The 13665-nt window shown below is 36.3% G+C and overlaps 1 protein-coding gene across 1 annotated transcript in view; it reads left to right on the top strand.

Moving 5' to 3' along the window:
• Nucleotides 1-13665, top strand: part of MITD1 (microtubule interacting and trafficking domain containing 1) — a 41393-nt gene that overhangs the window by 6734 nt on the left and 20994 nt on the right. The window contains exon 2 of the mRNA XM_053707691.1: nt 7183-7284. Coding sequence (XP_053563666.1) covers nt 7183-7284 — 102 coding nt within the window. The remainder of the gene's footprint in view (nt 1-7182; nt 7285-13665) is intronic.

Here is a 13665-nt window from a genome sequence, read left to right as displayed (position 1 = left end):
CTAATCCCCCTATACCGCCGCCAGCTATATTAATATTATTAACCCCTAATGTAAGCCCCTTACACCGCCGCCATCTCTATTAAAATGATTAACCCCTAATTTAATCTACCTACCCCGCCGCCAGCTATATTATCTATATTAACCCTAAGTATATTATAGTTAATATAGTTATTACATTATATATATTAACTATATTAACCCTAATTATATTAGGGTTAATATAGTTAATATAGTTACTATAGTATTTATATTAACTATATTAACTCTATCTAACCCTAACTAAATTTATATTAAATTAATCTAATTCATTTATAAACTAAAATATTCCTATTTAAATCTAAATACTTACCTATAAAATAAACCCTAAGATAGCTACAATATAATTAATAATTACATTGTAGCTATGTTAGGGTTAATATTTATTTTACAGGTAAATTGTTAATTATTTTAACTAGGTATAATAGATATTAAATAGTTATTAACTATTTAATATCTACCTAGTTAAAATAATTACCCAATTACCTGTAAAATAAATCCTAACCTAAGTTACAAATACACCTACACTATCAATAAATTTAATAAACTACAAACATCTATCTAAAAATACAATTAAATTAACTAAACTAAATTACAAAAAAAAACAAACACTAAATTACAAAAAATAAAAAAAAATTACAAGATATTTAAGCTAATTACACCTATTCTAAGCCCCCTAATAAAATAATAAACCCCCAAAATAAAAAAAATTCCCTGCCCTATTCTAAATTCAAAAAATTTCAAAGCTCTTTACCTTACCAGCCCTTAAAAGGGCCTTTTGTGGGGCATGCCCCAAAGAATTCAGCTCTTTTGCATACAACAAATACAATACCCCCCCCCCCATTACAACCCACCACCCACATACCCCTATTCTAAACCCACCCAAACCCCCCTTAAAAAAGCCTAACACTACCCCCCTGAAGATCTCCCTACCTTGTCTTCACCACACCGGGCCGAACTCCTGATCCAATCCGGGCGATGTCTTCCTCCAAGCGGCAAAGAAGAATTCTTCCTCCGGCGATGTCATCCTCCAAGCGGCAAAGAAGAATTCTTCCTCCGGCGACGTCTTCCTCCAAGCGGCAGCAAAGTCTTCATTCTTCCGGCGGCATCTTCAATCTTCTTTCTTCGCTCCGCCGCCGCGGAGCATCCATCCCGGCCGACTGCTGAACTTGGAATGAGGTACCTTTAAATGACGTCATCCAAGATGGCGTCCGCCGAATTCCGATTGGCTGATAGGATTCTATCAGCCAATCGGAATTAAGTTAAAAAAATCTGATTGGCTGATTGAATCAGCCAATCAGATTCAAGTTCAATCCGATTGGCTGATCCAATCAGCCAATCAGATTGAGCTCGCATTCTATTGGCTGATCGGAACAGCCAATAGAATGCGAGCTCAATCTGATTGGCTGATTGGATCAGCCAATCGGATTGAACTTGAATCTGATTGGCTGATTCAATCAGCCAATCAGATTTTTTTAACTTAATTCCGATTGGCTGATAGAATTCTATCAGCCAATCGGAATTCGGCGGACGCCATCTTGGATGACGTCATTTAAAGGTACCTTATTCCAAGTTCAGCAGTCGGCCGGGATGGATGCTCCGCGGCGGCGGAGCGAAGAAAGAAGATTGAAGATGCCGCCGGAAGAATAAAGACTTTGCTGCCGCTTGGAGGAAGACGTCGCCGGAGGAAGAATTCTTCTTTGCCGCTTGGAGGATGACATCGCCGGAGGAAGAATTCTTCTTTGCCGCTTGGAGGAAGACATCGCCCGGATCGGATCAGGAGTTCGGCCCGGTGTGGTGAAGACAAGGTAGGGAGATCTTCAGGGGGGTAGTGTTAGGCTTTTTTAAGGGGGGTTTGGGTGGGTTTAGAATAGGGGTATGTGGGTGGTGGGTTGTAATGGGGGGGGGGGGTATTGTATTTGTTGTATGCAAAAGAGCTGAATTCTTTGGGGCATGCCCCACAAAAGGCCCTTTTAAGGGCTGGTAAGGTAAAGAGCTTTGAAATTTGTTGAATTTAGAATAGGGCAGGGAATTTTTTTTATTTTGGGGGTTTATTATTTTATTAGGGGGCTTAGAATAGGTGTAATTAGCTTAAATATCTTGTAATCTTTTTTTTATTTTTTGTAATTTAGTGTTTGTTATTTTTTGTAATTTAGTTTAGTTAATTTAATTGTATTTTTAGATAGATGTTTGTAGTTTATTAAATTTATTGATAGTGTAGGTGTATTTGTAACTTAGGTTAGGATTTATTTTACAGGTAATTGGGTAATTATTTTAACTAGGTAGATATTAAATAGTTAATAACTATTTAATATCTATTATACCTAGTTAAAATAATTAACAATTTACCTGTAAAATAAATATTAACCCTAACATAGCTACAATGTAATTATTAATTATATTGTAGCTATCTTAGGGTTTATTTTATAGGTAAGTATTTAGATTTAAATAGGAATATTTTAGTTTATAAATGAATTAGATTAATTTAATATAAATTTAGTTAGGGGTGTTAGGGTTAGATAGAGTTAATATAGTTAATATAAATACTATAGTAACTATATTAACTATATTAACCCTAATATAATTAGGGTTAATATAGTTAATATATATAATGTAATAACTATATTAACTATAATATACTTAGGGTTAATATAGATAATATAGCTGGCGGCGGGGTAGGTAGATTAAATTAGGGGTTAATAATTTTAATAGAGATGGCGGCAGTGTTAGGGGCTCACTTTAGGGGGTTATAGATATAATATAGCTGGCGGCGGGGTAAAGGAGCGGCGGTTTAGGGGTTAATAGCTTTTTTATTGTTAGGCTAGTGAGGGGGGATAGCGGATAGAGGGTTAGACAGTGCGGGCTATGTTAGGGAGGCGTGTTAGACAGTGCGGGCTATGTTAGAGAGGCGTGTTAGACAGTGCGGGTGTTTTAAACTTTAGTCAGGTTTTATAGGCGCCGGCAGATTCTAACGTGCCGCAAGTCACTGGCGACGCCAGAAATTTGTACTTACGCAGATTTCTGGACATCGCTGGTTTGTGAGACTTACGGCACGTTAGCATCTGACGGCGACTTATATGGGATGGCTCGAGTTGCGAGCTGAAACTGCGGGCGACGCCGGTCTCCTCGCTTGCGCCGCAAACTGCGATCGATATCGGATCGCGCCCCTAGACTAACCTTTCCATTTTTGCTTTTAAATCTTAGCTGTGAGCTTGCTAGTGAGTGCAGGGTTTTCTCTGTGTGTTTGATTAATTTGTTTTGTAATTTCCCCTTTGGTTCTTGCACCCAGACCTGTCTGGGGTTAACTGCCTGTGACTCTGGTGACAGCACATCTTCTTGTGAATGCCACTGAGCACCCAGGGCTGAGCATGTTGCAGGGTCATGGGATGTGTACCCGTCCGGTCTAGGAGTGCAGTCCCCTTCCGTGTTTTATATTTTTTATATATATATATATATATAATACAGAACAGTGCAGCCCCATCTCTGTATTGCTAATCTAAAATGTAGGATATGGCTTGTCAAAAACACAACAATATCATTGATCTGTTAATGTTTACAACTGCCATTACAGGGTGTAAGAACACAGTCTGATTTTGTTTTACCACCCCTCATAGGGATGGTGGTATGGCCAGTAAACATTATCTGCATACTTGAAACAGACTGCACAGGCTCACTGGTAGTAAGTGCATGTTTGATTGCTGGGCAATGATTTTCTAGATTTTTCTGTGTTGTTTTGTGCCTATTTGTTCTTATAAGTATATCATAGGGCTTGAGAAACTTCTGTTGCCAGAGCCATGCTATCTGTGTCCTGCAGCCCATGGAATTCTAAACCACAATCAAGTCTGATCTATAACAGCTCGCTCCTTTATCTCACACCTGGGAACTACGAATCCCAGCATATACTGAGCCCAGAGAAGAGTTGTTTTTAACTGGTGGTGAGAGTGTTAATTTTTGGAGTATTATGTTCTCTTCCTGGGTCCTAATGACCGGTTGACTTGTTACTGAGTCCTGGCAATGTAAGTCTTCTTGGGACCCAGTGATTTGCAGTGATCTGTATGCTTTCTAGGTCCCCACTGTGTCAGCCTACCTGGGGACCTTGTGTTGCTAGTGATTGCTGCCTTTTATCTGGCTGCCTGGTAATGCATTGTCTTGCAGAATGCTTATTAAAAGGATATGAAACCCAGTTTTTTTCTTTTATAATTCAGATAGAGCATGCAATTTTAAGCAACTTTCTCATTTACTCCCATTATCAAATTTTCTTTGCTTAGGAGCCAGCCCATTTTTTTGTTTAGCACCTGAGTAGCGCTTGCTGATTGGTGGCTAAATGTAGAAAGCGCTACCCAGTGTTCTAAATCAAAAATGGGCCGGCTCTTAAAGGGACACTCAGGTTAAATTAAATTTTCATGATTCAGATACAGCATGTAATTTTAAACAACTTTCCAATTTACTTCCATTAAAAAAAAATGTGCACAGTCTTTTATATTTACAATTTTTGAGTCACCAGATCCTACTGAGCATGTGCAATAATTCACAGACTATACGTATATGCATTTGTGATTGGCTGATTGCTATCACATGGTACAAGGGGAGTGGAAATATACATTACTTTAAAATTTGTTATAAAAAAATCTACTTCTCATTTGAAGTTCAGACTAAGTGCTATTGCATTGTCTTGTTATCTTGCATTTGTTGATTATGCAAATCTAATGTGTTGACTGGTCCTTTAAGCTTACATTCCTGCTTTTCAAATAGATACCAGGAGAATGATGAAAATTTGTTAATAGGAGTAAATTAGAAAGTTGTTTAAAATTGCATGCTCTATCTGAATCGTGAATGAAAAAAAATGTTGGTTCATATCCCTTTTAAAAGAAACCTGGTTTGGGGGGCGTGTCCGAACTGCGACTGTGGACGGTCGCATTTTCTTAGTGCTCTTGCTGAATATCCAAAAATCCGCCGGTGCAGGATAATTAACACAGTGAACGGACACACAAAGTGACCTACACTACTGGGCTAGTGGATGGAACATAACAACACATATTAGTCGCTGTATTTGTGAAGCTGGAGCACAAGATTGGGCAGTAAAGGCCTGGAGCGGCGGCTCACGGCAGGCATCGCTACCCCCCTCGGTCTTCCGAGGTTTCTAGTCAGGACAGGTTACAGAGTGAACATTTACAATTTCACAGTTTAGTGACACAAGCAGGATCTTTTTACTGCAGAGAGCCTAAGACTAACGGTCATTCGCCACTACACAACAAACATGGCTGCCGAGAGGGATCCTAGCTGCATGTCTCGTATAGATGACATCTTAGAAAAAATAGAACACCGCTTTAAAGACCTAATACAGAGGGCTCCATGGGACTACCTAATAACATTGCAGCGGTCTGAGCCTAACACAAGGAATAAGCTGGAGGCGGCGGAGGTGATATACAGGGGGGATGGGGCCGCGGCAAATGGCGCCCCCGTGACCTCCTCCACCCTGAGAAGGAAAGAGATCAACACCAGTAAAGCAACACCTTTGCGGGTCTCACAACGAGTGCACCCGCATCTGGCGATGACTAGACCGCCTATGATCTACATACACCAAGAGGCCGACACGACTAAATATGGAGATCCGCTGCCTCAGCAAAAGCAAGCCGACAGTGCACGCCATGATATAACTTTCAAACACACTAGGAAGCTCAATACCTCAACCTGTGCTGTATCGAGGTCTGGTGCACTTTGCATGCAGAAAGGGTCTAGCGGGAAGAATAAAGGAAAAGTCCGATCCGCCTCACCTTTGGTTAATACCCCATGCACAACATTTGAGACTTTACATTTGCAGGTGACCGGGTCTCACCACTCAGATGATGGGAACTCTAATAATCAGTATAGCAGGGACCACTGCTGGAACTTTACGAAGCCAGACTGAGGAAAGTCTAGCACTGTCATATATGTTCTAACACTGTTGGCTCAAATATGCTAATTGTTCCCCAGTTATGTTTATCTTATAAAAGAGTGTATTTGTTTAAAAGATATTAGAGTATGTTTAAATCTCAACACTTCCCTGCTTTTTTAAGTCCTGAATAATCTGGCATCCCTGGTGCTGTTTTACATAACGTACAGTCAGGTTTTGGATGTATGTACACAACGACAATCTGTAAGAGGCACATTAACAACATTAATGCCCTTTTATAACTTATATGTTTCTTGTGGGGTTTAGGGGGTGGCCCCTAGAGGGACATAGTTTCACACTTGAAAAAAGGGATCTATGCTATGAATGTAGCCTCAGTTCTTGGAAGGAAAAGGTTAACCAGATGGGTCCCCCCCTTATGTGGTCTGCGGCCGGGACCGGGGTTGGGGAACCAAGTATCAACCATTAGAGACAGTAACAAGAACCAAGCCTTAAAAGAAAGTATAAAATTGTGTGTAATGTGTGTTGTAAATCAGGGTCTGTACCATACTTGTATGTTCAGAGAGGGATGTCTGACAATCTGTTAAGAGTCTATATTTTTACCTGCTCAGGACTTTTCATTTAGATTTTATTTTCAGGGAAATGATTATTTAATTATTTATCCGTTTTACCAAGTTTTGCAGTTCCCAGTTTGTAAATTATAGCTGCTCACTTCTGTGTGATATGAGCTATTTTAGCAACCAGTCCTGACTCATGCATCTATTACAATTTCCAGGAAACAGGTAGTTTCTTCAATTTATGTTTATTTTTAAAAGATGCAGTTTGTTAGTTTTTCTTTGTAATTTCTATGTCTATATAACATTAACCCCCTTGATCTCAAATAATCATTAGAAAAGGTCCAAGAGAGATCTGTATTACTGTATGGAGGGGGGGTCTGAAAGCATAAAAAAACAAAAAATGAGGAGGATTTTTAATATTGTTGTACATTCAAAGTCAGACATGACCATCTGCTGTAGTGTATTCATTATCTAAAATGTCTGTATCTCTTCTCTTCAATAAAAATTTAAAATAAAAAAAAAATAAAAAAGAAACCTGGTTTTGCAAATGGAAGCAGACTTTCTTTAAGTGAGCTAGATGATTGCAAAAAAAGAATATATTTTAAAATGTCTGTTTTTTTAGATGCAACAAAGAAAATGTTTAATTTGTTGCACTGATTAATGTGAGATTTTTTTTTTATTTTTTTATTTTTTTTACAGCTACAAAAGATGATTCAAAGAAAGCCCACTACAGACAGAAGTTAACCACCTACATGGACAGAGCAGAACAAATCAAACAACATGTAATCAAAGAGAAGGAAGGTGAGGTAGGAATTTTGTTGAAGGTTCTTGTAATGTAGAAATGGAAATATTTAAAACCCTGTGGGAGACATTTGTTATAAATAGATGTGCAAACACAGCATATGCCTCAGCTGTCATGAGTTAAAAACAAACTCTTCTGTTAAAACATATCACTGATAGAGTGATTGCATTTAAAGGGACAGTAAACACCTTATTATTACATTATATTTCTGTTGTTTTGCCATAAATATAAATATCAGCCAAGTCTAAACATGTTTAAAACAAATTGACACCTTATTTTTCAATAACCAAACTCCACCCACCACTAGCGTTATTTGGAGGAGCCAATCCAGGCTTTAGTCTTGCTGTCTGCAGACTCATCACTATCATAAAGTTAAAGCACTTAATGATGGTGATTTGCTAAAGCCAATGAAGGAAAGATATGTAGCAGGCTTAGCCTTCAGAAGTTTGCAGGGTGCATTTTCAGCTTTGGGAATTGTATAATTCACAATTTACAGAGCTAAATGACATGAAAAAGAGACACAAATAATTGAAAGTACTTTGCAAGTTGTTATGCATATCTAAACATTTTATAATAACACACTGTAGATACAGTCTTCAATTGTGTACATCATATTTCCTGTTCCACTGGAAGCCTAACACAGAGCATGAGCAGTGGCTACTTTTTCACTTCATTCGGTAGGTTTTGTTTACAACATTTCTGTTCCTTCTGGTGATGAGGAAAAAAATTCTTGCGTATTTTAGGTGTTTTAACCTCTTAAGGACATATGACGGTACTTTTCCGTCATAAAACCATTGAGCAAACTGAAAGCTGTGTCCTTAAAGGGTTAAAAAATGTGACCAAATTCTAAACTGAAGAGAATGTTTCCAGGATCTTCAGCCCTGCAGCTATTGATCGTTTTGTTTATGTTAAGCTTGGTGCCAGCCTGTAGTAGGAATCGTATGTGATAAGCTGCCGTGTTTAATGTTTTCATTTAATAAATGCTGCCTGGTAAAGTAAGTTACATGGGGCAGAAATATTAGCTCTATAAGCACCAGTCGTGGGACAATATATTGTATACATCTTTGTAAAATGTGTAATGTGTTTAACTTATGGCTTTCAAGGGACAGTAAACACTGATATCTTAAAGGGACATAAACCCCAATTTTTTTCTTTCATGATTCAGATAGAACATACAATTGTAAACAACTTCCCAATTTACTTCTGTTATCAAATGTTCTTGGTTTTCTTGTTATACTTTGTTGAAAAGCTGGGATTTATGGTTGAGTGTGCACGTGTCTGCAGCACTATATGGCAGCAGTTTTGCAACAATGTTATGCATTAGCAGGAGCACTAGTTCCTGTCATGTAGTGCTTCAAGCATGTGCACTCTACCTATCTAGGTATCCCTTCAACAAAAAATAACATGAAAACAAAGCAAATTTGATAATAGAAGTGAATTGGAAACTTTTTTTTTTTTAAATTGTATTCTCTTTCTGAATAATGAAAGAAATGTTTTGGGTTTAATGTCCCTTTAATATAAAAGGTTTAATTATGTGTAGTAAAACAACATTGCAATATACTTATGTTAAAGTTTATTTTTTCTCCAATATAAAGCTTGGATAAAATTACACATAAGCATTTGGTATAACCCAGAGCTCGACAAACCAAGGAGCCAGGATGCCACTGGCTCCTAGAATTTTACCTCTGGAAATCCAACAATGTTACCACTGTCTCCTAACATTTTGGTTTCTTTTCCATATATCTTTTTAAAAGATGTTATTTTTCTGACAGATTTGTCGACTTCTGGTATAAGCACCAAGCATCAGTGTATGTTATATTAATTATACATTAACCCCTTAATGACCGGACCATTTTTCAATTTTCTTACCCTTAATGACAATGGCTATTTTTACATTTCTGCAGTGTTTGTGTTTAGCTGTAATTTTCCTCTTACTCATTTACTGTACCCACACATATTATATACCGTTTTTCTCGCCATGAAATGGACTTTCTAAAGATACCATTATTTTCATCATATCTTATAATTTACTATAAAGAAAAATATAAAATATGAGGAAAAAATTGAAAAAAACACACTTTTTCGAACTTTGACCCCCAAAATCTGTTACACATCTACAACCACCAAAATACACCCATTCTAAATAGTTTCTAAATTTTGTCCCGAGTTTAGAAATACCCAATGTTTACATGTTCTTTGCTTTTTTTGCAAGTTATAGGGCACTAAATAAAAGTAGCACTTTGCTATTTCCAAACCACTTTTTTTCAAAATTAGCGCTAGTTACATTGGAACACTGATATCTTTCAGGAATCCCAAAATATACCTTGACATGCATATATTTATATTTAGAAGACATCCCAAATCATTGATCTAGGCCCATTTTGGTATATTTCATTCCACCATTTCACCGCCAAATATGATCAAATAAAAAAAAAACTAAAATTTTTCACAATTTTAGGTTTCTCACTGAAATTATTTACAAACAGCTTGTGCAATTATGGCACAAATGGTTGTAAATGCTTCTCTGGGATCCCCTTTGTTCAGAAATAGCAGACATATATGGCTTTGGTGTTGCTTTTTGTTAATAATAAGGCCGTTAAATACTGCTGCGCACCACACTTGTAATATGCCCAGCAGTTAAGGGGTTAATTAGGTAGCTTGTAGGGTTAATTTTTAGCTTTAGTGTAGAGATCAGCCTCCCACCTGACACATCCCACCTCCTGACCCCCCCCCCCCCCCCCCGACCCCCCTCAAACAGCTCTCTTCCCTCCCCCACCTCACAATTGTCACTGCCATCTTAAGTACTGGCAGAAAGTCTGCCAGTACTGAAATAAAACTATTTTTAATCTTTTTATTTTATTTTTTCATACAGTCTGCAGTGATGGATCCCCCCTTACCCCACAACCTCCCTGATCCCCCCCCATACATCTCTCTAACCCTCCCCCTCTATCTATTTGCCGCCATCTTGGGTACTGGCAGCTGTCTGCCAGTACCCAATTTGCCCCCCAAAATATTTTTTTTTTACTTTTTTTATATGAAGTATTTATTTTCTGTAGTGTAGCTGGCCCCTCTAAATAATATACATCCCTCCCCCTCCCAGATCCCTTACTAAAGAAAGGAGATCCCCTGCATCTACATTGATGCTTTTTTTTTTTTTTTTGAAGTTGTGAGCATATTTTGCTTGCGCGCGCACCCGCCCCCCCACCCCCCGGCCGCAAATGCGATCCCAGCACAAACTGCCGATAATGTAAGTGCGATTGGGGAAAAAAACAACTAAGGATGTACCTAACATAGTGCCAAATGCTGCTCCCACCCACCAACGACTTTGTTTACATCCATAGCCGATGCAGATGGGGCCACAGAGTGGCCCTTTCTGCATCGGTATGTTAAATGGGGGATTGCAGTGATGCCTCAATATTGAGGCATCACTACAATCCCTTGTAAGCAGCTGGAAGCGATCAGGATCGCTTCCAGCAGTTCAGACAACAGAGGACGTACCAGGTACGTCAACTGTCATTAAGGGAAGTTTTTCATATGACGTACCTGGTAAGTCCTCTGTCATTAAGGGGTTAAAGGGATTTGAAACCCAGATTTTTTTCTTTCATGATTCAGATAGAGCATGCAATTTAAATAAAACAACTTTCTAATTTACTTTTAGTATAAATGTTGCTTAGGAGCCGGATCATTTCTGGAGCACTATATGGCAGAAGTGTTATCCATTTGCAAGAAAACTAGATGGCAGCACTATTTCCTGCCATATAGTGCTCCAGATGCCTACCTAGCTTTCTCTTCAACAAAGCATACCATGGGAACAAAGCAACTTTGATAATAGAAGTAAATTGGAAAGTTTTTAAAAAATATGCTCTGTCTGAATCACAAAAGAGAAATTTTGGGTTTCATGTCTCTTCAATATTGACAGCCTTTCATCTATTGTAAAAGTAAAGTGTAAGATTGCTTGCTATGTTTATTTGTTAGTATACACAATTAGAGTGCGCTAGACAGCTCTACCTATATTCTAATAACACTATATTGGATATCAAAGGGAGTATAGTATAAATAATGTTCTATTTCAAACAATACAAAAAATAAAAACTAAAAACAAATTAAATTTATCTAAACACTATTACATTTTATTACACAAATAAAAACACATATATAAGGTGCACCTTATTTCATATACACTATAGTCAAATATTTAAAAAATCTTATAAATTTGATAAAAGCTCTCAAGATCCAAAGATATCTCTCCAATACTTCTTACTCAGTATTTAGTTGTATTGGCTTTGTTGCAAAAGTTTATACTGAGAAACTTATGTATCAAAATTGATTGTCAGTAAAATGTCCTCAGTTTCAATGTATCGTTTATACTAATAGATAACTCTTCAGTGAAAACAACACCATAGGAAATAAACTTTTAAAGTTGTCAGTTTCTTACTGTGGGGTACCCCTTTTGATGGCAATTACTGTTATGTTCAGGGTCAAGTAGTTGTTAGCGATATATCCTATATATAAATATAGGTAACATTAAAAGTTATCCAAAGATTCTAAATTAATAAGTAGTAGAGTTAATGATAATTTTAATGTTTTAACTCATAATTTAAATAAATCAGAATTTTATAAACATTTTACGTCTGTATACTAACTATTTTATAGCCTCCAATTTATTTCGATTAGTTAATATTTTCTTTCATTAATTACCCTTGACATTCTATTGGTTCTACAAAAAACATTGAGGACAGAAAATTGGAAATTTCCACACCAGGGAATTCTCACAATATGAGATTCCCATTATAATAAATAACTATGATAAAACATTATAAAATATCTTTAATTAAATACATATAGTCTAGATAAATCTAAAAAAAGAATCATAAAAAAGGGGGTTCATAAAAGGACTGTAATTTATAAAAAAGGATTGAGATCTAGCTCTGCATTGAGGCCTAAGGGGGTCAGGGTTTTAAAATTAAAAATTAATTCAGCTTCTGTTCTTAATAGTTTTTTATTTATATCTCCCCCATGCCAGTCTGGTTTAATTTTCTTCAAGCCCCAGTATTTTAAGCCTTTTGGGTTTTGGTTGTGTTTTTCTTTAAAATGTTTAGGGAATGTTTCAGAAATGTGTGAAAGCCTAGAGAAAGTATTAGTTAAGGAGATGAAACAGAAGTTGTAAGTTAGTTTTTTACAGAAATATATTAATTTAAACATCGTACCTAGAGGTTTGAGATTATTAAAAGACTGTACCTTTCAACTGCAAGGTCATTTGCAAAAAGAATGGTTTGAAACTCTAAGTGTTGCCTCTATTAATTTAATGAAAATAATTGTAAAATCAAGAAACATTAGTCTAAGGGAATTTGGAGAAAAGATTGAACATCTTAGCAATGAATTATCCCCTTGGAATACAGAGACAGAATATAAAAATATTCAGACTAACATTATAAATAACTTGAAAGACATCAAGAAAGAAACAATTGAGATTAAACTTAGAAAAATGAATAGAGAAATGGTTGATTATAAAAACACAAAAGATAAAGATACAATTAGTGATACTCAACCATCTGAATCAGAGTTAGACAAACCCCAACAAGAAAATTATCAGAAATGGAGGATCTTCTCTAAAAAGAATAATAAAAAGAATATTAAATTTAATTCTAATACAAATAGAACTAATCTGAGGAATGAGAATACCAACTATGAATATAACCAAAAAGGTTCTCTTTCAAATTCAAGACCTTCAGGTGAATATTTAAAATCAAATTATAATAACAATTGGAATAGAGAGAAAAGTAACGGAAATAGAGAGAGAAATTTTGACAACTACAGCTTCCTTGCTTATTGAGGAAACAATTATAGAGATAGAAAAAATGACAATTATGGTCATTCTACATATCAAAGAGATAGTTATAATTATAATAGGTCCAATTATAATAGACAGAATTGGAGACAACCTGAACAAAATTGGTCTAACCATAATAGATTTGAACCTCTAAGAGATTTAGATCTAAGAACAAATCTAGATAGTCCCCAACAAGGTACCTCAGTCTCTTTTTTTTTAGGAGAGGACAAACGAGAAACAGAAAGAATGAAACCGAAAAAAAGAGAGAGGAACCAGAGGTAGAGGAGGAAAGAGAGAAAATGAGATAGATGAACAAGGGATTTTCAATTTGAGTTCCTTAGAATTAAGTGAAAACCAATATAAAGTATTGCAAAAAGGCCTGACATTTGCACCATCAAATAAGCTGAACAAATTTAATACTCTAATTAATGTAAATAGTTTCATTAGAAATGTTACCCTTAAAAGATATTTTATAAAAAATCCTGTCGAACGTGAAATAACAAATGATAATAGAGGCTTTCATCATACTAATTTAAAGCCTAAATCACAA

The sequence above is a fragment of the Bombina bombina genome, chromosome 3 (genome assembly GCF_027579735.1).
Source record: "Bombina bombina isolate aBomBom1 chromosome 3, aBomBom1.pri, whole genome shotgun sequence".
In the NCBI taxonomy this organism is placed as follows: Eukaryota; Metazoa; Chordata; class Amphibia; order Anura; family Bombinatoridae; genus Bombina; species Bombina bombina.
This window is presented reverse-complemented; position numbering and strand designations above follow the sequence as displayed.